General features: G+C 48.9%; 1 protein-coding gene across 1 annotated transcript; it reads right to left on the bottom strand.

Moving 5' to 3' along the window:
* Positions 1-596: 596 nt before the first annotated feature.
* Positions 597-23,691, bottom strand: LOC115651364 (potassium channel subfamily K member 16-like). Its single transcript, XM_030562287.1, has 5 exons — positions 23,497-23,691; positions 13,888-14,008; positions 9,955-10,121; positions 7,401-7,569; positions 597-869 (listed from the first exon to the last, which is right to left on the bottom strand). The coding sequence occupies exons 1-5, from the start codon at positions 23,689-23,691 to the stop codon at positions 604-606; spliced, it is 918 nt and encodes a 305-aa protein (XP_030418147.1). The 3' UTR covers positions 597-603.
* Positions 23,692-24,422: the final 731 nt, after the last annotated feature.

Genomic DNA, 24,422 nt, shown 5'->3' on the forward strand with positions numbered 1-24,422 from the left:
GTGTGAGACAGGTAGAATAACTCATTTTCAAACAGCACCAACACCTTTTCTAATCCTGCTCATATAACATTCTCTTACCCCAGTGATTTGCTCCTTATGTGACTTTTGATCTTGTCACTCATTTTTTAAAGCTAGCCAGCTGCTTATAGCATTTTCGTTCATACCTGGAAGCCACTGAAATCGAGCCATTTGTGATCTTTATCCAAAGGCACTACATCAGCTAGCAGTGATTCAAAGAAACCAGAGAATGTTTGACACTTGGGACAGGCAGAATTTTGCAAACAGTGTGTTGGGGGAGGGAACCATGATGTAAATCATGTCATCATGGGTCTGCTGCAGATAAAACAGCTAGGAGAGCAATTTTATCACCACTATTACCCTTGGTTTGTATCACTTTTGAGCTAGAGTGTAGGGAAAGTCACATCTCAGTGTGGGATGTGAGAGAAATGATATTTCCACAGGACTTTCTCCTTTCAGTCTAGTTCTTAAAATACTGGACCAGTGTAATCTGCAATAAACAACTCTGATCCCAGTGGGTTATTATAGTATGTTGTTATAAGGAAAAAATAGTTTCCACTTGTTTTGCATCTCCAAGATGTGCTGCTAGAGACACTGTCTTCTGTGCATCTCCTCCAGAACCCTGTAATGATGGTTCTTCTGCAGCAATAAATCCAGCGGGCTGATATCTTTTCTAGTTTTCCTCATTGTCTTTCCCCTTTTGTGAAGATCCTGGGCAATTTTTTTTTCAGTGTCTTCCAATAACTTTGTCAATAAATTAAACAGAAGAGCAATCCAGGCCAGGCCAAAGATAATCCAAATGGCCGCCAAAGATCGGTAATAGGAAGGATAATTCCCGTCAGGCTGTTTACCTGAATACAAGGAGAAAAAATAGAGGAGAATCAATTAAGAAATTGAATTCAATTTGCCTGAGTACAATTGGTTTAGCTAGTGTGTTGGTCAGAATATTCCATGTTGAATACTTTGAAAAGGACACTAACATGTAGTGTGTTGCTTCATCTTTCCAAAGGGAATGCAACTATGCTACATTTTCCACTGGAGAAATGCTTTATTCAGTTGGGGTGTGGGAGCTAACACAGGCAAACCCAATAATTTGTAGTGATATACAATGATGTAACCATATTATATTAGTATTAAGCTGCTCCAGGATATGTGTTAGTAGCAAGCACAAGGACAGAGTACCATGGAGGAGTGTAGCTGAAATGTACCATGTCTACCAACTTATACCATCTTCATAGACTTACCTAGCAAAGGGTGATTGTGACCTAATAAATACCTGTCACAAATAGCAGATGACCTTGCATGTATAGGCGAAACCTACAATTCATATGTTACTTCCTACAGGCTGCAGGGCCTGCTCCATTTAAAAAGAATGAAATGCATTGAAAGCAACTGATGAAAACTCTCTGCCACGTACCAAAAACTGAAGGCACAACTTTCTGCATTTGAAACCACTGGACTGAGGTGTATTTCATGCAGTCCAAACCTTTTAACATCAATGGGAGTTCTCCACCTGCTGTTCTACACAGGTCATTTAGTTTGGCTACTCAGACATAAGCAATCCTCCAACAGGGAAGCTTTGTTCCCACTCTGTTTAGTCACATGTAGCCTGAATAGTGCAATGCAGCCAAGACGGCTCACTGAAATGTAAACTTCTGCTTGGCTAACGCATAAGGTCGAAACATCAGCATGGAATCTTCAGAATAACAGGCCTCGACGCTAAGTGTAACTGCACTGTGTGCACTTTACATTGTGTGAATCCAAAACCTTGGCACACACAACTCTGCTGTTTTGCTACATTTCTGTAGCAAGATTAAAGGGGGTGGATTTGGGAATCTGTGACACTCTGCACCCCATAATCACCGTAGTGATATGATTATTATATAACTATGCTGCATCTTGTATAAGATATGTCATGTGAAGTGTCTACAGGAAAGTTATGGTGTGCTGAATATGATTATCCTATTTGTATGAATGTATCATTTTTGTATCTGGAGATATCAATACTGGCTATGTATTTGTATTTCCAATGTGCTTGCACCTGGGTAACCCACACAAAGTTTCACATACAGTCTGCCAGCACACTGTGAATGGCCTATTCAGGTTGAATGGCCCATCAACAAAGACAATGGGGAAAGCTCATCTTGCCTGATGAACTGTCCTGGGGACGCTTCAGTCAGCCTATGGATAATAGCTACCATGACTCACCAAAGTCTGCAAGGGCATTTGACTAGACCACGTGATACTGACCTCTATTTTGGTACCTGTATTTTTCCACAAACTGAACTGGGAACTTGGCTTGGAATAAAGGGGTTCCCACCATATGGAAGAAGCTATAAAAGGGGGATGTGACATCACCAATTTGCTTCACTTTCTACACAAGAGAACACTTGGAAACACCTGAGGAAAAAGACTGAACTGGGGGAAGTGCTGGTCCCAGGCAGGAAAGAAGGAAGTCTGTCTGTGTATGAGGACTGTGGACTGTTTATACTATCTAACAGGGTGAGACACTGCTTAATTCGAATCCTATCTAGTATATTAGGCTTAGATTGAGTTTTTGTTTATTTGCTAGGTAATCTACTTTGGTTAGGTGGGAGGGATAGCTCAGTGGTTTGAGCATTGGCCTACTAAACCCAGGATTGTGAGTTCAGTCCTTGAGGAGGCCACTTAGGGATCAGGGCGAAAAACTGGCCCTGCTAGTGAAGGCAGGGGGCTGGACTCAATGACCTTCTAAGGTCCTTTCCAGTTCTAGGAGATTAGTATATATCCTATTATTATCCATTTGCTATCACTTAAAATCTATCCTTCTGTAGTTAATCAATCTGTTTTATATTTTACCTAAAACAGTGTGGTTTGAGTGACATGCCTGGGGAGAAAGCTCAGCTCAGGAATGAGAGTTGGTGCACATCCACTTTACTTTGTAGAAGTGGCAGACTGGGTAATAAATCCATACTGGTCAGGCTTCTGACCAGGGCAGGATGGTACAGCTCCAGGGTCCTAGGCTGGGGAGCTGGGGGTATTTTGGCTGAAGCCTCTCTCTTGTTGGTTCATGAGTGGCTCTGGGAGCATTCATGCAATCTAGCTGGGTGTGGGGCTCCACATGCTGTTGTGCTGAGTGATGACAGTGCCTGGAGGGGTTTGCTGCTTGTCACTAGTCAGGCATTGTGAGAGAGAGCCCAGGCTGGAGAGTTCAGAAGGCAAAATGGTACCCCAGTTCCAGGTTGCACCCTGGAGGGCTTTGCAGCTTGTCAAAATGTGAGAGGGAAACCAGATTAGTAAGACAGATGGTTCAACAGTACCCCAGTTCCAGGCTGCACCCTGAGAGGCCTGTCGCAGTATCTATTTATCTTTTCTCTGGGACAAATATGGCCCGCAGACATGTGACAAAGGAAGCAGGAGAAACGTGCAAAAGTCTGCCTTTCTGTTCTTGTCCCAGGTCCTAAGTAGCTTTTCAGTTATGGCCCTGATGTCTGCCTGAAAACATTGTTTAGAAGGGAAGTGTAGCTCTGAGTCTTGGGATTTACACTGAGGATCATTTTTCATGGAAAATCCCATGTGAGTGGAATGAAGTGAGTAAGAGTAGCCCCTGGAGTGGAGGCCTGTATGGGTGTGGAGGAGCCCTTACCATTGTGAAACTGGAGAAGGGCAGGATGAAGGGAACCTGGGCAGGATTCTGCATCAGCTGGAAGCCATAGAGCTCTATGTGGGTTTCTTCTGCCCAAGCCCACAGAGATTTTGTAGATGGGAGAGCAATGGGCCAGGGAGGTATATTCATAGGGCCACAGATCTAACAGCCATTTCCCTTGCTTTCTGGATGTAGAGAAGTTGGCATAGGAGCTGTAAGAGCAGCTGTAAGGCTGGGAAGACTCTCTCTTTCCTCGGTGGGCCCAGTAACTCAGGCTACGAGCCAGGGATAAGACTTGGTCTGTAGACTATATTAACAAAACAAACTGTCATCACTGCTCCAAGGCAGGTGTGTAGCTCAAGAGGTATGAAATCTCCCTATATGGCAGGCCAGCATAAGACCTATGCTCCACTTTATTGCTCAACATTTGGCTTAGGTGGCCCTCTGCTTTGGCCTAACTGTGGCCCTCTGCATAGGGGGAATTCTATATAAGTGAAACTTCCAGGGGAAGATTTTAAATGAACAACTATGATCCAAACTCATGCACTAGGCAACTTGTTTATGGCCTATCTCCCCTCACAGAGAAGGCATTATCTTGCTGATGTGATATAACAGTTGCATAATCCTTTTTACCCAGTAAGACTGCTGCATGCAAATGAGCTCAAGCAAATTATTTTCCAATTGGCTATTTCACATCTGGCCATGTACAGAGGTGCGAATCCTTTCATTGTCTAAAAATACTGCCAAGCACACTATCATCAGGACAGCCCGTTCTTGTTTCATGGGGGAAAGCACTGTCATATGAAGAAGGTATGTGATGCTCGACTGACCATAGTTTTGCTGCTGTTGTTTAGCACCGATGTAAAAGATTTCAACAGCAGCTGGCTAGCCCAGCCTGCGATGGTGAAAATCCAGGGCCATGAATTAAGCACGATTATTGTTATTTAATGTGTTTACAAAGAAGCACATCAACAGAGGAGGAAAATGCTGTTCAGATGTTGTTAGGGTTGCCAACTTTCTAACTACACAAAATCAAATACCCCTGCCAGGCTCCTTCTCGGAGCTCACAGCCCCACAAACTGCATCCCCCCTCCCTCCATTGCTCGCCTTCCCCCACCCTCACTCACTTTCACCGGGCTGGGGCTGGGGCAGGGGGTTGGGCTGAGGGAGGGCATAAGCAGGACCGGTGCTAGGGGTTTGAGCGCCCTAGGCGGACAGCAATTTCGCCGCCCCGCACACTGGTCCCGCGGCTCCACTGGAGCTGCAACAGTGGTGCCTGCGGAGGGTCCAGCGCTCCGCGGCTCTGGTGGAGCTGCCGCAGTCGTGCCTGCGGGAGGTCCACCGGAGCCGCGCGAGCAGCTGACCGTCCAGGCAGCTCAACCAGAGCTACGAAGCACCGGACCCTCCGCAGGCACCACTGCGGCAGCTCCACCGGAGCCGCCTGCCCCCTCCCCGGCAAAACGGCGCCCACCATTTATTCTGGAGTCCTAGGCGATTGCCTAGGCTGCCTAAATGGTAGCGCCGGCACTGGGCATGAGGGCTCCAGCTGGGGATGCTGGCACTGGATGGGGCCAGAAGTGAGGGGTTCAGGGTGTGGGAGAGGGCTCCAGGCTGGGGCAAGAGGTTGGAGTGCAGGGGGGTGCATGAGGGCTCTGGCTGGGGGTGTGGGCTCTGGAGTGGAGCCAAAGATGAGGGTTTTGGAGTGCAGGAGGCAGCTCAGGGGTGGGAGGGGATTGGGTACAGGCTCTGGGAGGGAGTTTGGGTGTGGGAGGGGCTCAGGACTGGGTCAGGGAGTTGCGGTGTGGGAGGGGTGCAGGGTGTGGGGTCCCAGTGGCACTAACTGCAGCTCCCAGAAAGCGGCTGCGAGGTGTCTGCGGCCCCTAGGTGCATGGGCAGCCAGGGAGGCTCCATGCGCTGCCCTCACACCTGTAGGCACTGCCCCCACAGCTCCCATTTGTTGCAGTTCCCAACCAACGGGAGCTGTGGAGTCAGCACTCAAGGCAGGGGCAGCGCATGGAGCTTCCCTGTGTCTGGGGGCTGCAGAGACCTGGCGGCCGCTTCTGGGAGCTGCGCAGGGCCAGGACAGGTAGGGAGCCTGCCTTAGCCCTGGGCCCCTGCTGTGCTGCTGACTGGACTTTTAACAGCCCGGTCAGCGGTGCCAACCGGAGCCACCAGGGTCCATTTTCCACCGGGCTTTCCAGTCGAAAACCAAACGCCTGCAACCCTAGATGTTGTTCTTCAGGCTGTAATTTGCTCCAGTTATTTTAAAGTACCCATTTAATTTGGACCGAGGCAGATGTCACAGCTAGTTCTGTTGCTGTCTGTGTCTCTTAGCCCTTTATCTTGTGAGATGCAGAATATTCTCAACCTTACACGGACTTTGATGTTCCAATCAGAATTCTCTCTCTGTTCCTCTCCCTCTCTTTTGGGGAACGGGGGGAAATTGGCTTGTGAAAGAAGCTGGATTGTCAGCCCCAGAAACAGGAGTTTATTTGCTCACAAAAGAGGTAGAATATAGGCAATGTCAGTGCAAGTTTCCCCACACCTCAGCCCTGACCTGGTGGGAGTCCTCACAATGGGTGAGAAGGAAAGAGAGTCACTCTTCATGCCCTTCCGTTCTTGGCCTGTCTGCTGAATTTAAGCATGCCGGCAGAAGTGGTCTGTTTGTGCTGTGAATGACCTGTCCACTGAAAACTGGAGCGAGTCCTCCAAACTCACTGCACTTCTAGTACCAATGCAAATGCTATTTCCTTGTCATTTCTCTGTAGAGGGGAAATTCTGGTTGCCCGCGTGTTACCAGACCAGGCACTGTGGAGGAATCTGTTCACTTTGACAAAATACCAATATTTGATCATTTTTGCTGACTCTGGCGTTCTCTTGTGTGGAGTGTCTCTAGGGGTTCATTCCAAAAGCAAATGGAGAGAGACTATTTTGGTGAGAAATACCTGAAGGTGTTTATAGAATAATTTTGCCTAGCTAAGCTGTGTTTGATAGGGTTTAACTTCAGGAGAACTTTTGAACTCACACGTGTGATGTCCAGGAGGGTCTAATAATGCATAGGGGATCACAGGAATTAATTTCTATGAGGAGTCATGTTAGTGGAGGTATAGGTCTCCACCTCCAGGATAAGTTTTCTGCTCACTCTTCATCAAAGACTGAAGTTGTGAAGAACGTTGCTTAAAATTTAGGTATTTTAAAACAAGCCCTGATTATTTCTTCACTGAATAAATAAAAACACAAGAGTCAGATATACCTGTAAGATTTTGTAGTTGGGACCCTTCAGAGTTTCCTTTCTGGCTCCCCAACTTCCTGCCCCCCAAACCACTGCATCTTTTTTTCTACGTATAAAGCACCACATTTCATAGTGTCTAGGCATTTGGGTACCCTGAGCCATTCAGGGCTGCCCCCAGGAAACTGGTCATTCCTCCGAGAATTACAAAAGCTAGAACTGGGAAAGACCATTGAATACAGCATTGCTTCCTAGTGTAGGGTTGTTTGTGCTTTGCCCTGGATAGTCCAGTGGTTTGAGCATTGACCTCCTAAACCCAGGGTTGTGAGTTCAATCCTTAAAGGGAGCCACTTAAAAAATTGGGGTAAAAAATCTGTCTGGGGATTGGTCCTGCTTTGAGCAGGGGGTTAGATTAGATGATCTTCTGAGGTCCTTTCCAACCCTGATATTCTATGATTACTGCCTTTTGGTCACTACAGTGGTAATTCTACCATCTTTTAATTCAGAGAGAAGTACTATTCTCCTTACCTACTACGTAATCTCCAAAGCCAATAGTGCTCAGGGTGATAAATGCAAAATAAAATCCTTCACTGTAGGACCAGCCCTCCACCACCTGGAAGACAACTGATGGCAGACCCAGGAACACTAGAATGCCCATCACCAGGAAGAAGAGAAGGGTCAGAAACTTGATCTTCTTCTGAAAAATAAACCAACAGCAATTGCAGTCCACTTGGACACATGAGGAAATCCTACACAACGTGAGTATTTTGGAGGAATAGCTGGACAGGAACTCCTCCCAGGCCTGCAGGAGTTAAAGGTTGACACAGCCACACAAAAAGGACTATATTTCCCATGAGGCACCATAGCCTCATTCCTTGGTGAGGAGAGGTCACCTATTATAGCCATCCCGTTGCCATGATGCATTGTGGGAGATGAAGTCCAGCCCCAGAGATGAATGAGAGCATGAAACACTTGAACTACAACTCCCCTGAGGCACCTTGCTGACATTTCAGAATCAAAATGTTTGTTTTCAGCCAAAATATTTCAGATTTAGTTGGATTCTGGGAGTTGAGTTGTTTGACCAAAAAAATTTAAATTTTCCATGGAAAATTTCCAGCCAGCCCAAATAACTGTCACTAAGGCCCAGCCCCTGGACTGTGTGGTGCGGGCTTTCCATTGCGGGAGCACCCAGAGGCTGGGGGAATTTCTGGTGGTGGAGAGACAGCACAGCAGCTCCTGCACCATCCCTTTCCCTTGCAGTCAAGAATGGGTGGCCTGGATGGGGCAAGGGTTTGGTATATGCTAACATTTCTCTTTTATTTTTGTAGGTATGAAATTTACAAGTAGAAATTGGGTTAAAGGAAAGGAACCTGAACAACCGTGGTACCCATGCTGGAGAGGGCTGGGTGAGCTGTATACACCCCAGATCCCTTGTTGATGCAATCCTTCCATTCCATGCCTATGGAATTTTGGCAGGCCTGGGGAGGGAGGTTTACCTGTTTGAAGGATGAAAGGAAATGGCTTTAGCATTGATACCACTTTTTCTGGGAGAACTCAGGTTACTCAGCATCCCCAGAAGAATAACTCCCACCACCTCAAATGCAGCGGGGAGAGCATTAGGAGCTGCTAGAGACTCTGGGTATGTCTACACTGCAGCTGGGATGGAGTCTCCTTGTGGTAGCGGAGCTTGCACTAACATGCTAAAATCACTGGGTGGGCACTGCTGCCCTGGCGGAGGTTCAGGCTGGCCACCTGAGCTCTGACTCAGGTAGTAGAGCAGGCTTGAGCCTGGGTGGCTAACCTGAGCCTCCACTGGTGCCACAACCTCCATGCAGCTCTTTTTAGTGCTCTAGTGTGAGCCCTGCTAGCATGAGCTTGTCTGCCTGGGGGAGTGGGGGGAGGCTCATGCCCGGCTGCAATATAGACATATCCTCTGGGGCACAATCAGCCTTGAGAGCAACTCCAAGAGACCCACCCCCATCTTTCAACACATTGACTAGAATGGCTCTCTTCTGGTGGGCTGTTTGTTCTTTGTCTCTGACCCCGTGGAGCGTTGGAGAGTGGGCGGCTGGCTTTTGGTGTGACAGCAGGCAGTTTATGCCATTAAGATACAGGAGGCAGCATGTATCTTGGAACAAGCCATGCACCTTGCATCACCCAAGATATTCTGCTAAAATGTCTCATATTTTTGTAGGTGTGTATAGTGGGGTGGTCACCCTGCTCTGGTCAGGAAGGGGTTAAAAACAGCCCTGGGAAAGGGCTGCCCTGGGGACCCAATCAGGAGCGAGTTTGAGGCGGCCACTCAGGGCTGGGCCGGGCCAGTATAAGAAAGGCTCAGGGAGGAGCTGGGAGGGTCTAACTCCAGCCTTGGAGTGGGAAGGACCTAGGTGCCTGAAAGCACAAGGTACCTGAAGCAGAGCCGAGCAGGGCTGGGGAAGCGCAAGAGGAGCTGGGGGGCTCCAGCCTGGCAACTCCTCAGTCTGAGGCCTTGGTAAACGCCCAAGCAGGTACTGGGGCTACAGAGGTGCAGCCTGAGAATAGGCAGAGGCAGCTAGTCTGACCCCCTTGCCAATGATGAGTGGCCAGTATGGACTGCAGTTTGCCCCAGTGAGAGGGGGCTAGCTAATGACAGGCAGTAGCCACTGAAGCAAGGTGGGCTTAGAGGGTTGGGGGTTCCCCTGGAGGGGAGACCCTGAGTGTGGGGGTGCTGTGGTGGGCAGAAGCCCAAGGTAAGGGGCACTGGGGTCCAGGAGGGACATGGGCCTGAGGCAGGATAGACACTGGCCAGCAGGAGGTGCTCTGAGTGCTGGAAAGAGCTAATTCCCAGACTGACCAGAAGGAGGCGCTGTGCCAGTGAGTCAGCAACCTTGCTACAGTGTGGAAGATATTTTGCATATATGTCTATTTCCCCACAACTTTGTCTCATCTTTTCAGAGTATAAAATCTTGAGCGCAGGGACTCTCTCTTCATATGCATTTGTACAATGCCTAACACCTTTTGGGTGCATATATAACAGAGATATATCTGGAAGAAAACCCAAAGCCAGCATACAAAGAATCGTTGAGAGAATGAAACTGATTACCTTTTTCATTCCCCTCTCATACAGACATCTCCCAAGCCTTTCACACAGCAGAGAAAGCATCTTACTGACCCGGTGCAGGAAAACAATAGTCAAAGGAATTCCAAATGAAGCAAAAAAGACACAGAAGATCTGGCCAGCAACCGTTTTAGGACACTGGGTGCCATAGCCTATTGAATGACAAAAAGGCAACAGGGAGCATTCGAGTGAGGCTTCCCCTTAGAGCGTGGGTTTCTAATCAGGTTGCACATATAGACACATTCACACGTGTCCCCATAGGTGCCAACTTTCCCTTTCTGTGGGTGCTTGACTCTGCCCCCACTCCACCCCTTCCATTAAGCCCCGCCCCTTCACCCGTCATTCCAATCCCTTCCCCAAAGTCCCCATTCCAACTCCTTCCCCCAAGTCTCCACCCTGGACCCACCTCTACCCTGCCTCCTCCCCTGAGCACGCCACATTCCCGCTCCTCTCCCCTACTCCCGGAGCATGCTAATACCGCCAAACAGTTGTTTGGCAGCATCCCAGCAGGAAACGCTGAGCGGTAGGCAGAGGAGTGAGGATGCGGTGTGCTCAGTGGGAGAGGGGAGCTTGGCTGCTGGTGGGTGCAGAGCACCCACTAATTTTTCCCTGTGAGTGCTCCAGGCCCAGAGCACCCACGGAGTCAGCGCCTATGCGTGTTCCACTTCTTGCATTCATGCCAACACAGCTTTAGCACATCACAAGCATTCCTAGTGCTCCGTAGTCAGACTCTCGCTCTTTCCAATCAAAGCAGTGAGACTGATTAAATGACACATTCTGCATATTTTTAGGTTCAGAGAGTGCTGTGTTTGGCTCCAGCCTGGCCTTCATTTGAACTACATTATAATCTGAAAGCAATGTACAAAAACACATTATCCACGGCTACAAGTATGCAAGTAGATACAACATGGAAAGAAAGAAAGAAACCAGAAGTTAGGGGATCTGGAAGATGTCAAGGCTGGAGTTTGAGCTGTTTGCTGCTCAAGGATCAGATAAGACCCATTCCTGAATCTTAACTCCCATCTAATGTCTTGTCCTTCGGGGATCAGCATGCCGCACTGCACTGAGAAACCCACTGACAGCTTTGGAACATGTGGAGTTGGCATCACACATGGAAAAATCCTGTGCCTTCTCTTAATTTAGTGACTCTAAAATTTGCAATCCCACAACTCCCCTTTTTTTTAATGGCTCTGGGGATCCCAGCTCTTTAACAATTGTAGATAATATAGTATCACCTTCTAACAATGCCCTGCATCCCAAGGGATTGTAAACATACCATGTATAGGTGTGACTTCACCCACCACTGAAATGCAGCCGCCTCTTATAACCAATTGAAAACACAGAGATCAATTACATAGGCAGAAAGTGGAACTTGGCCAGGACTCCAGGGCTAATATCCCTCTGCAAAAGATCCTTAATGGTTATAAATGGCCAAGACTTCAACCTTAAGTTTCATTAGAAAGATGGGATATTCCAACATCACAGACCTCTTCCCACCCCAGTGTAAGACTGACAGACCCTTGTCTTTGGCAGGCAGGATTGAACCTGGGGCTTCTGGAGCTTAGGGCGTGAGCCTCGACCACATGAGCTAAAAGCCAATGGGCTGTTAGCTAAGGCTATAGAGCAGATTCATTTTATCTCTCTCTTTAAGTGATCTCTATGCCCATAGATGGGACAGAGCACCACACCCAGGTGGTGTGTGGCTTACAATAGCACCCTGCTGAAGAAGTGGCTCGGGTACGAAGCGGAGGGAAGCATGCCACCTATTGAATGTACAGCCCCACATTTTGTAGCACGGTGGGTTTTCCCTGGGGGAAAGGGGCAGGGGCTGACCGTGCTCAGCTTGTGAGACGTGATGAACCATAGCCTGGAATGAAATGGGCTGCTGGGAATAAACACACACTATTTAATAAAGACAAGGGAGCAACACCCGGGATCAAACATATTCCTGGTGTTCCACTGACATCACCGAGAATGCAGCAACATTCTAATGGTGAAGAATGGACAAACATATCCATGCTTAAAACCCAGCTAACCTGGATCCAATGAACTATGGCCTGAGCAGCTTAGTTAAACTGGTACAATCCCCCTAATGTAGACACAGTTATATCAGCATGAGGGTATGTCTACACTAGAAATGCTTCAGCAGTGCAGGGCCGTAAACGAAGAGGAATAAGCTCTGCAGGTGAAAGTCGTTGTTATACCAGTATAAGTGCATCCACCCAAGGGTTTGTACTGCTATAACTACATCTGTTTAAAAAAAACCTCACACACCTTCCTGACATGGTTATACCAGTACGAAATCCGTGGGTAGACCAGGCCTTTAAAGATAAAGAATTTATTTACACCAGAGTTGAATTTGCCATCAGGTGTTTTTAAAGGGGAGCAACACCTGAAAAATGAGACAATGGCTGCATAACTCTAAGAATTTACTGTAGCGTGTCCCCTCTCCCATCGCCATTCAGCTGCTGCAAGGTGTGTGTCATATAGGGATAGTCCCAAGCTTTGTTCATGTCCTTAGTGTGTCTGTGTCCCTGAGAAGTGGCTCTATCCCAACCTGAGTCAATTGCGGCCTGATAATACAATGGTCCTATTTAGGGGAGAAAGAAAATAAGACAGTGCCCTAGTTCATTGGCGTTGAGGCCGTGGGAGCTTACTCTACCTCTGCCTGCGTTACCAGATGGTAGTTGCATTCGCTGTTTGGATGAGACAGAGCTATTTCTCTTCATCTCACCGCACTTTTGGCCTCTCTCATCCAAATCAAACATCTTCCTAGTAAAGATGTAAATATTGGTTAAAAAAGTTAACCGGTTAAACGATTAAAATTATATCAGTTAATTGTTAACCGAGGTCACTCCAGCCACCTGGCACGGTTGGGGCTGGGGTCACTTTAGCCAGCCCAGTGCAGCTGGGGCTGGGACACCTCTGGCCAGGTTAATGGTTAAGGTTGGTTAATGGTAAGCCTAATGCTTACCTGGTTAACTGTTTACATCCCTACTTCCTAGTTAAGCACTGAGCAGGCCTCTCTCTCTAGCTGTCTATGATATCCTGGGTCATGAGATGGTTTTACCAGGTTGGCGGAGACCTCTCTAGGCCACACATGACTTTGGACACTCTTTGGTTTTTGCCTCCAAGTCCAGTAGCCTCAATTTCTGTTAGCTTTAAGGACAGCACTGTGCTTGAATTGACCATGATGGTATTCACTCTGTGCCTTCCCCATCTTTTCTCCTGGCAGCAGTGAAAATTGTGTGTATGCTGGTGCAGTATGTTCTATACTAATGGCCTTCTACAGCCCAGCTGCGTTCAGTTGTTTCCTATCATTCTTTGTTGCCTTATAGCTGCCTTGGAAAAGATTTACAGTTTATTTAACCTAGGAATGAAAACCAGGGAAAGTCAAGTCCATCTTCCACCCATGACTGGCGGCTGAGCCAAGGTTTTAACCGATGATTCTATGGCTAGAAAGGAACAGACAGAGAGGGAAGAGGAGGTTGAGATGTAAAAGGCCGTTGTCACATTACCAACTAAAATAATACTGTGAATGATGAATCATGCAGCTGTAAAGCCTCAAGGCAAAGTCAGTTGTTGCTTCTTATCCTGGCCCATGAAAAGTGGTAAATTCATAGACATGGCTCCCAAGGCCATGATAATCTATCGTGATCATCTGCCTCTATAGCACAGGCCAGAGATCTTCCCCCCAAATAAGCCCTAGAGCAGAGCTTTTAGAAAAATATCCAGTTTTGATCTTAAAATTGTCACTGATGGAGAATCCACCGCCACCCTGGGTAAATTGATTCAACAGTTAATTACTCTTATTGTTAAAAACGTATGCTTTCTTTCCAGACTGAATTTGTCTGAAGCACAGGCATTTAGGGCGATAATAACTATATTTGGCAGAGGGGAGAAAAGCACCAAACCTGCCTATTGTGGATACCATTGCGCCCACAAAGAAGAAGGAGTTACTCAAATCCCAGTTGCTGACCTCAGTCTGTGATTCATTTCCTATTGGATATACTCCTCTCTGCACTGCGGCAGTCAGGTTCTGCGAGCGAAACCAAAGTTTGATATGAGCACCTCCCCATTCTCATGGGCCATTGTGATAAAACAGAGGAATCATCCCGCCACGGCCCCTTTCCTGTGAGTATCCATAGATCGTATGCATCAGTATGCAAAGTTATAGGCAAACGCTGCTGCCAGTACTACTAACACTCCTGCTTCCAAGAAGGCTACCTGCTCACCAACAGGCAATCAGCATTTCAGATAGTGCCATGTGCTTACCTGATCATTTAGATGGGAGCTGGAATGGGCCCTATGAGAAATCACTTGGGTTTTTTAGAACTAAGTTTCTTCTTCGAGTGTTTGCTCATATCGATTCCAATTAGGTGTGCGCGTGCCGCGTGCATGCTCGTCGGAAGATTTTTACCCTAGCAACACTCAGGGCTGGATCACCCCCTGGAGTGGTGCCACTATAGCGCCGGATATATACCCCTGCCAACCCAACGGCCCCCTCAGTTCCTTCTTACCACCCGTGACGGTGGTTGGAACTGTGGAGTGCGGCTTTGCTGATCTCCACATCCTTAGCTTCTCGTAGTTCTTTGCTCTTTACTGTGTTTATAGTACGAGTTCTTGTAGTTATAGTTAGTGTTAGTTGTTGTGTATATATAGTTAGTGTATATAGTTGAAGGGGGGATCGGGGATTAGCCCCTTTCCTCCACCTCGGTGCGGGCCCATGCCCAAAGCACCGGGATTCAAACCGTGCTCGGCGTGCCAAAAGCCAATGCCAGTAGGGGATCCCCACAACTCCTGCTTCAAGTGCCTAGGGGAATCCCATCTTGTTGATAAGTTCTGCGTCTGCAAGTCCTTTAAACCAAGGATGAAGAAGGAGCGGGACTTTCGGTTGAAGCAGCTCCTCATAGAGTCGGCACTTAGTCCTGCAACATCAGCACCGAGCGCCCAACAGACTGCTTCGGTAAGGAGCGCCCCTCTGGCACCGGATCACTCCGGTACCGAGAAGGAGTCCCGGCACCGACCTCTACCGGCACTGACTCCTCGGCACTGCTCCCTTTCCCCGACTGGGAAATGACATAGTGCTCCGACTCCGGCCTCGCAGAAGGAGCACTCGTCTAATACAGTTCGTCAAGCACCATCATCCTCTGCGGCACCATCGAAGCCGGCACTGCAGATTGCAGCTCCACCTGGCGCGGCACTGTCAATTTCGGTCCCACAAGGGCCGTTGAGTCCAGTGCCAGACAGCTCCCCGGCTCTGGCTGTGATTGAGCTTGTTCTCCCTTCTACGCCGGAGACCTTCTCTACGGCAAGGGAGCTCATTGCTATGATGGAGCCGATATGTCCTCAACCCCCGGCACCGCCGGTGCGGGTTGTTCAATCCAGCCCTCGTAAGGCCTCCTTCCGTCGGTCCACCAGAGAGACGTCATTCCAGATCACAGTCTCGCAGACACTCTCGATCACATCATTTCTGCTCCCGGCGCCGCTCGCAGTCCCAGCACCGCTCTCCATCGCGGTACCGGTCGCACTCATGGCGACGTTCAACATCTCGTTCACCGGACAGATACTCCTGGTACTGATCTGACTCTCGGCACCGATCTCGGTACTGTGTATCCCGCAGTCGCTCCAGGCCAAGGGACTCGAGATCCCATTGACCTCCCGGCACCAGTATGGTGGAAGATCCTGGTCTTGCTCAGGGTACCGCCATACCTCCCGGTACCGCTCCCTGGTACCGCCCTGGGATCGAGCATCAAGAACAGTGGCGCCCTCCCAGGGTCTCTCGGCACCACCGTGGCCTTCGAGACACGCATCAGTGTTGTCTCAGGCTGGCAGTGCATCCTACCATCAGGAGGGGGAATCTGACGTCCCCAGCCAATATCTGCAGGGACAAAGCCATGAACAAGGGCCTCATCACTGGTCCTTCTGGACACCATGGGCATACTACCAGACCCAAGGTGCCCCATCAGTGGCTCAACGCTCGGCCCCGTCAGAACACCGGGTACCAGAGGTGATAGTGAGCCGCCCTCCCCCTACGGGCACGGACGAGGCTCCAATTCCCTCTGCAGTCACCGAGGTTCCACCTGATGCAGATGATGCCCCTCAAGTGCACGACCCACCTCAGGACCCATTGGTCCCGGGCCTCTCCTTCTCCTCCTCACCTGATGAGGCGGTAGCAGGAACATCCTCCTCAGGCCCTCCACCAATCGATCTCAGAGCCCATCAAGACCTCTTGAGGCAGGTGGCCCAGAATATGAACTTGCAGATGGAGGAGGTCACTGAAATAGAGGACCCAGTCGTGGACATCTTATCGGCTGATGCACCCTCTAGAGTGGCTCTTCCGTTATCCACACTATACAAGCCAATGCATACACCATTTGGCAATCCCCAGCTTCAATTTCACGTACAGCTAGGGCAGTAGAGAGGAAATATATGGTCCCCTCAAAGGGGTATGAATATCTCTACACCCACTCTCCTCCCTGCTCTCTGGTTGTCCAATTGGTGAATGGATGGGAGCGTCATGGCCAGCAAGCATCAACTCCTAAGGTGAAGGAGGCTAGACGCATGGACCTCCTAGGCCGCAAAATATACTCGGCTGGGGGCCTCCAACTTAGGGTGGCAAACCAACAAGCCCTCCTAAGTCGGTATAACTTTAATATGTGGTGTCCGTGGGGAAGTTTATGGAGCTTCTTCCCCAGGAGTCCTGTCCAGAGTTTACGGCCCTGCTTGAAGAGGGTAAAAAGGTAGCAAGAACCTCCCTCCAGGCCTCTCTGGACGCAGCAGACTCAGCTGCCAGAACTCTGGCTTCCGGAGTGATGATGAGGCGTATCTCCTGGCTCCAGGCTTCAGGCCTTCCCCCTGAATTGCAACAGACATTCAGGATTTACCCTTCAAGGGCCAGGGCCTTTTCTCAGACAAAACTGACCCCAGGTTGCAAAGTCTGAAAGACAACCGGGTCATAATGCGCTTGCTGGGTATGCATACGCCAGTGACCCAACAAAGGTCCTTTCGGCCCCAGCCACACCGCCCTTACAACCAGTCTAGGCCGCATCAGGACGCTACCAGAAGGTGTGGCAGGGGGAATCGGTGGAGGCAGTCTGGTCCTCAAGGAACCCAAAGTCAAGTGCCTCCTAAACCACCAATGGGGCCCAAGCAAAACTTTTGATGGGACGCCCGAGGACGGCCCACCAGTTATCCTACCGGATCCTTCTCCTGCCTTTTTCAACCGCCTCTCCCATTTCCTCTCTGCCTGGTCCCAGCTAACGTCAGATTGTTGGGTCCTCCGCATGGTGGAAGCGGGATACCACCTCCAGTTTGTTTCAACCCCCCCCCACCCTCCCTACTCGTCCCTCTTCAGGGACCCCTCTCATGAGCAAGTCCTCTTACAAGAGGTCCAGGTGCTCCTAAAACTGGGAGCCATAGAGAAGGTGCCAGAAGACATGATGGGCAAGGTTTTCTATCTACGACTGATCCTAGACCTGTGAGAACTCAACAAATTCCTGATAAAGCTGAAGTTCCGCATGGTATCCCTGAGGACCATCATCCCATCCCTGGATCCAGGAGACTGGTATGCTGCCCTTGATATGAGGGACGCTTATTTCCACATCGCCATTTATCCACCACACAGACGGTACCTCCGTTTTGTGGTCAACCACCAACACTTTTAGTTCACGGTACTTCCCTTTGGCCTTTCTACAGCTCCAAGGGTCTTCACCAAATGCATGGCTGTAGTAGCCGCCTCCCTCTGGCATCGTCGAGTACATATCTCGATGATTGGTTTATTCGAGGGACTTCCAAGTCACAAGCATCTCAGCACCTGTGCATCCTCAGAGACCTCTTCGGGAGCCTAGGCCTCATGATCAACACAGAAAAGTCTACTCTGACACCCACGCAGAGAATAGACTTCATTGGAGCTGTTCTGGACTCCAATCTGGCCAGAGCCTGCCTCCCCTAGTCGTGTTTTCAAATGATGGCTTTGATAATTCGAAGTTTTCAATCCTTTCCAACAACGTCGGTGTGCACTTGCCTCGGCTTAGTAGGTCACATGGCCTCCTGCAGCTTCATGACCAAGTACGCGAGGCTACGTCTCCATCCCTGCCAAACCTGGCTTGCTTCAATATACCGTCCACACAGAGACAGTCTGGATTCGGTGCTCACTATCCCCAGGAAGGTTCTCGACTCCCTCACTTGGTGGTTAGACCCCTCTCTGGTTTGCGCAGGGATGCCATTCCACCCACTGCAACCCTCGGTGGCCCTAACCACAGACGCGTCATCTTTGGGTTGGAGTGCCTACCTCGGGAGCCTTCACACTCAGGCCTGTGGTTGCCCCAAGAGCTGGCCCTGCACATCAAAGTGAGGGAGCTGAGAGCAGTCCGTCTAGCATGCCAGGTGTTTCGGGACCATCTACAAGGCCATTGTGTATAAGTGTTCACGGACAACACAACGGCCATGTTTTACATAAACAAGCAGGGCGGAGCATGCTCCTCCCTCCTTTGTCAAGAAGCCATTTGTCTTTGGGACTTTTGCATAGCCCACTCTATTGATTTGGTAGCGTCTTTTCTCCCAGGAGTCCAGAACACTCTGGCAGATCACCTCAGCAGGTCCTTCCTGTCTTATGAGTGATCGATATGCCCGGACGTTATCCATTCTGTTTTCCGGAGGTGGAGCTTTCCCCACATAGACTTCTTTGCCTCTTGAGAGAACAGGAAATGCCAGGTGTTCTGCTCCTTCCAAGGACGCTCCCCTGGCTCCCTCTCAGGCGCATTCCTGATCCCATGGAAGAGGCATCTACTTTATGCCTTCCCACCGTTTCCGCTCATCCACAGAGTCCTACTTAAGCTCCGCAGGGACAGAGCCCACCTGATCCTCATTGCTCCAGCATGGCCAAGGCAGCATTGGTACACCCTGTTGTTCGACCTCTCAGTGGCAGCCCCAATCCCCCTGCCACTCTGGCCGGACCTCATAACACAGGGCTTCGACAGGCTTCACCATCCGGACCTGCAATCCCTTCATGTCACGGCATGGCTGCTGTGTGGTTGAGCCAGTCTGAGTTGCGTTGCTCTGCCTCGGTACAACAGGTGCTCTTGGGCAGTAGAAAGCCTTCCATGAGGACGCCAAGTGGAAGCGTTTCTCCTACTGGTGCGCTTAGAGTAACTTAGTCCCCGGACAGGTATCTGTCCCCACTGTCCTGGATTACCTATGGTCTCTGAAAGAGCAGGGCCTGGCAGTCTCTTCTATAAAGGTGCATTTGGCAGCTATTTCCGCCTTCCACCCAGGGGAAAGTGACAGCTCAATCTTTTCTCACCCCCATAGTTTCCAGGTTCCTTAAGGGATTGGAGCGGTTGTACCCTCAAGTCAGATGCCCGACCCCTACCTGCGATCTAAACCTGGTGCTAGCCAAGCTTATGGGTGCCCCTTTTGAGCCTCTGGGCACCTGCTCGCTGCTGTACCTCTCCTGGAAGACAGCCTTCCTTGTCTCTATCACCTCGGCAAGACAAGTGTCGGAGCTTTGGGCTTTGACAGCGGATCCCCCGTATACGATATTCCACAAGGACAAGGTACAGCTGCGACCGTACCCCTCTTTCCTAAGGTGGTGTCTGCCTTTCATGTCAATCAAGACATCTTTCTCCCAGTCTTTTTCCCAAAGCCGCATTCATCGCGTTGGGAACAACAACCGCATACCTTGGATGTCTGCAGGGCTCTCGCCTTTTATATTGAGAGGACCAGACCCTTCCAACGTTTGCCTCAGCTCTATGTAGTGGTGACAGACCGGATGAAAGGCATACTGGTTTCTTCCCAAAGAATTTCATCTTGGGTGACATCCTGCATCCGAACATGCTATGAATTGGCTCACATTCCGGCTAGCCATCTCACCGCCCATTCAACTCAGGCGCAAGCCTCATCTGCCGCTTTCCTGGCCCATGTCCCCATCCAGGAAATATGTCGCTCTGCTACCTGGTCATCGATTCACACCTTTGCCTCTCGTTACACTCTGGTTCAGCAGTCCAGAGACGATGCAGCCTTTGGCCCAGCAGTTTTGCATTCTGCAACGTCTCACTCCGACCCCACCGCCTAGGTAAGGCTTGGGAATCACCTAATTGGAATCGATATGAGCAAGCACTTGAAGAAGAAAAGATGGTTACTCACCTTTGTATCTGTTGTTCTTCGAGATGTGTTGCTCATATCCATTCCAAACCTGCCCTCCTTCCCCTCTGTCGGAGTAGCCGGCAAGGAGAAACTGAAGGGCCGTTGGGTTGGCAGGGGTATATATCCAGCGCCGTAATGGCGCCACTCCAGGGGGCGCCCAGCCGACCCACTGAGTGTTGCTAGGGTAAAAATCTTCCAACGAACGTGCACGCGGTGCGCGCACACTTAATTGGAATGGATATGAGCAACACATCTCGAAGAACAACAGTTACAAAGGTGAGTAACCATCTTTTATCACCACTGACTTAGCGTTTTAGTGTTTTATCCTAAATTATTTGCATCAGAAACGCAGACTCTTTAAAAAGGCTTATATAGGCTAAAGCAATTCCGCCTGCTGTATTTTTACATTACTGCCTTGTTATTTTTCATCCCTTGGTCTCTTTGACTGGTTCTTCCTCCTTGTGTCCCGTAGCTGGGCCCTGGTAGCTTGGGAGATACGGTTCTCCATGGTGCACCTGTAAGGAACACTCCCCAACACCTGAATCATTCCTCGGCATTCTCTAACTTTATGTTAGGAGACTAAAGGAAAAAAAATTGATGCCCTGCTAACTGTACATTTTCCCTCCCAAATTCTAACAGTTCAGTACTCATTAGGGACTGTACCTAGTCTGCCAAAAGAAATGGAGACAGCAATTGTTAAAACCATAGGGTGAAGCCAATTATGGTTCAAGGCTCACCTGTACTTTGGAAACCTTGTTGATTTTCATGCTAGAAAAATAAAGGGAGGGAATTTATCACATGGGACTTCTGAACATGAGTTTTTTTCATGTGATCTCCCAGGTTTACATTGTACTGGTTCTTTGTAAATAACCTGCCTGCAAACATAACTCTATTTTGTGAAGATAAATTTGAACACTGTGAATCCTTTAAGTGTACAGCCAGGTTTTCAAACACCAACCGTAGTCATTTCAAACGAAACAACATGTAATGAGAAATCCTCACTTTGGGCCTGTAAAATATGCTGGGCCTATGCAAGACAACACAGGTAGATGAAAAATACTGATCCGAATTTTCTCATTCAGCTGAGTTGCTCCCAGTGCAGGACCAGAAATAAAGGTGGCTTTATGCTATGTTTGTGGATCCTTGATCATGGCCCCAGCTTGTGGCCAATTCAACCCTTGGCGACAGGGCTTTGGAGTGGAGCACGGAGCTAGAGCACTGAGCAGCTCCAGAGCAGTGGAGCTGCAGGTTTTTGCCTGGAGCTGGAGCGGAACCAGAGCACAGCTCCAAAGCCCTGCTTGGCGAAACTTAGAGCAGCCTCAAAACTGCTCTAAGTTATGCCTAGCTGCCAGTGGCCCAAAAGGGCAGTTCCAGCAATCCAGGATTGCCAGAGCAAACTCTCTGGCCTTGCTCCTCTCATCCAGCCACAATTCTATGCTAGGAAGTGCAGAGCTGTTCTGCTAGGCCTATATCATTTAGGGATTCACATTGTGCACAGAGAATCTGAAGGAGAACTAAGCCAGTTTTATGGCTGCTGTGCATCACCAGAATGAAATAAAACCATTGCATCATCAGGAAGACTCAGGGCCACTCTGTTAAATTCTGTGCTCTGTTCTACTCAAGCAGTCCCACTGAACTCAGTTATGTGTGGCTGTGGATGTGAGAGCAGAATATGGAAATTGCATCTCTTGCTCATTCAGAAATACTTAGGAAGGAAAAGGTTCTCCTAGTCATATAGTAACAACATTAATATACTTTATTCTTAGGACAGCCATACAAACAGAAAGTCAGTAGCCTCTTTATTCATGCAAATCAATATACACCACTCTTCAAATGTGTTGTGGCAATCCCTTACCCCACAAAGTAACAGAAAGGCTCAATTTAATTCCTACCTTGACATACATGAGCTTACATCAGGGATACATTTGGCTCTGTATGAGATCCACTTAGAAAAATTTTATTTTAAGGCAAAGGGCCAGATTCTGCTTTTTTACCCCCATGTAAATCCAGAGGAACGCCATTGACTTAGGTGAAACATATCTAGATGTACAGTGGAGTAATCGCAATCAGAGACTAGCCCAAAATGTGTCATACTATCCCGTTATTAATTGTTCTCCGTGTCCGCCAAAGGTAGGACAAGAAGGAATGGGATTAATCTGCAGTGAGGGAGTTTTAGGTTAGGTATTAGGGAAAACTTTCTAGCTGTAAGGATGGTTAAGTACTGGAATAGGCTTCCCATGGAGGCTGTGGAATCCCTGTCATTGGAGGGTTTTTTTGAAGAATAGGTTGGACAAACCCCTGTCAGGAATGGGCTAAGAGATTTAGCTGGTCTTGCCTCAGCATAGAGGGATAGCTTAGATGACCTCTTGCGGTCCCGAAAAGCTCCCGCCCTACATTTCTACGGTTCTGTGAATATCCCCCCACTCGCCAAACACACACATGATACTTTCAAAGATGAGTTTTCTGACACCTTCAGTCTTTCTCTGTTCTAATGCTAAGCGATATGTGTATTTTAAGATAAAGCTTTAAACAAAAGCTGCCTCCAGCTCTTCTTGCCCTTAGCAACCTGAGGAAGCAGGGCTGGACAACTTGCACTATGTCTGATTTGGTACAGATACAAGCCTAGATACATTCCAAAGATGAGACCGGCCAGAGGCCAGACACAAGATGGAATAAACTGCACCAGAATGATCTCATACCATGGCTTCACTCCCCTGTCCCTGAGAGTCAGGAATAGCAGAGGTGGTTTTTATTTGTTTCTATTTGTCGTCTTGTTTTTTAACTTTTAAGGGGTCACATTTTCTGGCTTTTCTTCCCAAGCCTGGAGGGCTAGAAACTTACAATTTTATTTCAAATGAAAGCTGAGATGCTCATGTAATCACCTGACTCCAGGAGCAGGGGCTTTAAGAAAAGCACCAAATGGCATGGGATTGATGATAAAATTATGTGAGTTGGTGATGCAGTGTGGTGCTTTGTGAAAGGTTTTGGGGGGAGCAGCAGCAGAATTTAGGGGTCCACGCTGGGGCTGCAAGCCCAGCTTTTTGTGCATGGCAGCATGCCTGGGGGTGCGTGAGAACAGGCCCATGTAAGAATGGGGTCAGAGAAGCCAGTGTTACACAGGTGCCTCAGTCTTTCTGGGGACTGGAGCAGCTGCTGCTCGGGCCAGCTGCCCAGCGTCTGGTCTGTCTACTCAGACTGTACATTGGGCTTAGGATTCACCCATCAGTGGTTAAATGAAATCTCCCCGGTGGATGCACAAGAAATGACACAACACTCGTTGCCTGCATGTGGCATGGAAAACATCATGCAAGTGAAAACCAGGTTGGGTTGCATGTGAAGGCTAGAGAGGCCACCATCCCACGCTGCCGCAGCATCCCTTACCTTCACAAACCGCTCAACATCTGCCACAGTGAGGTGGGCGAAGTTCTGCAGGAATGCCTCCTTCATTTGGATTACTGCCCTTTTCTGTTCTAGCTCCGCATTCTTCTCCAGAGCCCGGAATACGATCGCACCAAAGAGTAGGTAGATGGCGTAACTGACCACCAGCAAACCAGTGTGGATTTTGTCACTGAACATGGTACTCTGCAGGCAAATGTGAAGGAGGATGGGGAATGGTCTCTATTTGCACATAAGTCTCTAATGTACACATCAGCACCAGGGAGTACGGGCCCCGCTCAGCAGCTAGGGTTTCCCTGGGGATCACACACAGACACAGACAGCAAACAGTTGATACCATTTAGGGGGAGAGAAAATCTCCAGCTCCCTTGGTTTAGTGCTTATCTGCAGTCTGTGAAACTTTGCCTTGCTGAGTTCTCAGAAAGTGAGTCAGAGAGCGGGCAGCAGACTGGCTGGATGCCACCTCCTTCTGCTGAAAGGGTGCTGGGGGTGGGGTGGGGAGCATGGAGAGGAAAGGGAGCAGGTGAAACAATACCCACAATAATAGATCAACGCATTGTACTTCCTGGTAATTGTCTTTGTTCTTATTGAGGCTTCAAGGTTCTCACTCCACGTACTTTGGTGAGCTGTTGATCAAAACACTGCAGCGCGAGCCTGAGTTTCCACGCACCCAGACCCTGTAGCCAAAGTGAGATGCTTGGCAATGAGGAAGCCTGGATATAAACTGGACACTAGGAAGTTTAGACTTGAAATTAGACGAAGGTTTCTAACCATTAGACGAGTGAAGTTCTGGAACAGGCTTCCAAGGGGGGTAATGGAGGCAAAAGACATATCTGGCTTTAAGACTAAGCTTGATAAGTTTATGGAGGGGATGGTATGATGGAATAGCCTAATTTTGACAATTAATTTGG

The sequence above is a fragment of the Gopherus evgoodei genome, chromosome 4, assembly GCF_007399415.2.
Source record: "Gopherus evgoodei ecotype Sinaloan lineage chromosome 4, rGopEvg1_v1.p, whole genome shotgun sequence".
NCBI lineage: Eukaryota > Metazoa > Chordata > Testudines > Testudinidae > Gopherus > Gopherus evgoodei.

What these genes read in the sequence shown, in the direction of transcription:
- LOC115651364 (XM_030562287.1), bottom strand. Translation starts at nt 23,691, where the DNA reads ATGTTCAGTGACAAAATCCACACTGGTTTGCTGGTGGTCAGTTACGCC. An exon ending in ATGAGAGGGGAATGAAAAAG is followed by an intron (nt 7,570 to 9,954) that starts GTAATCAGTTTC and finishes TTTATTTTTCAG; the next exon opens with AAGAAGATCAAGTTTCTGAC. An exon ending in CTTTGGAGATTACGTAGTAG is followed by an intron (nt 870 to 7,400) that starts GTAAGGAGAATA and finishes CCTTGTATTCAG; the next exon opens with GTAAACAGCCTGACGGGAAT.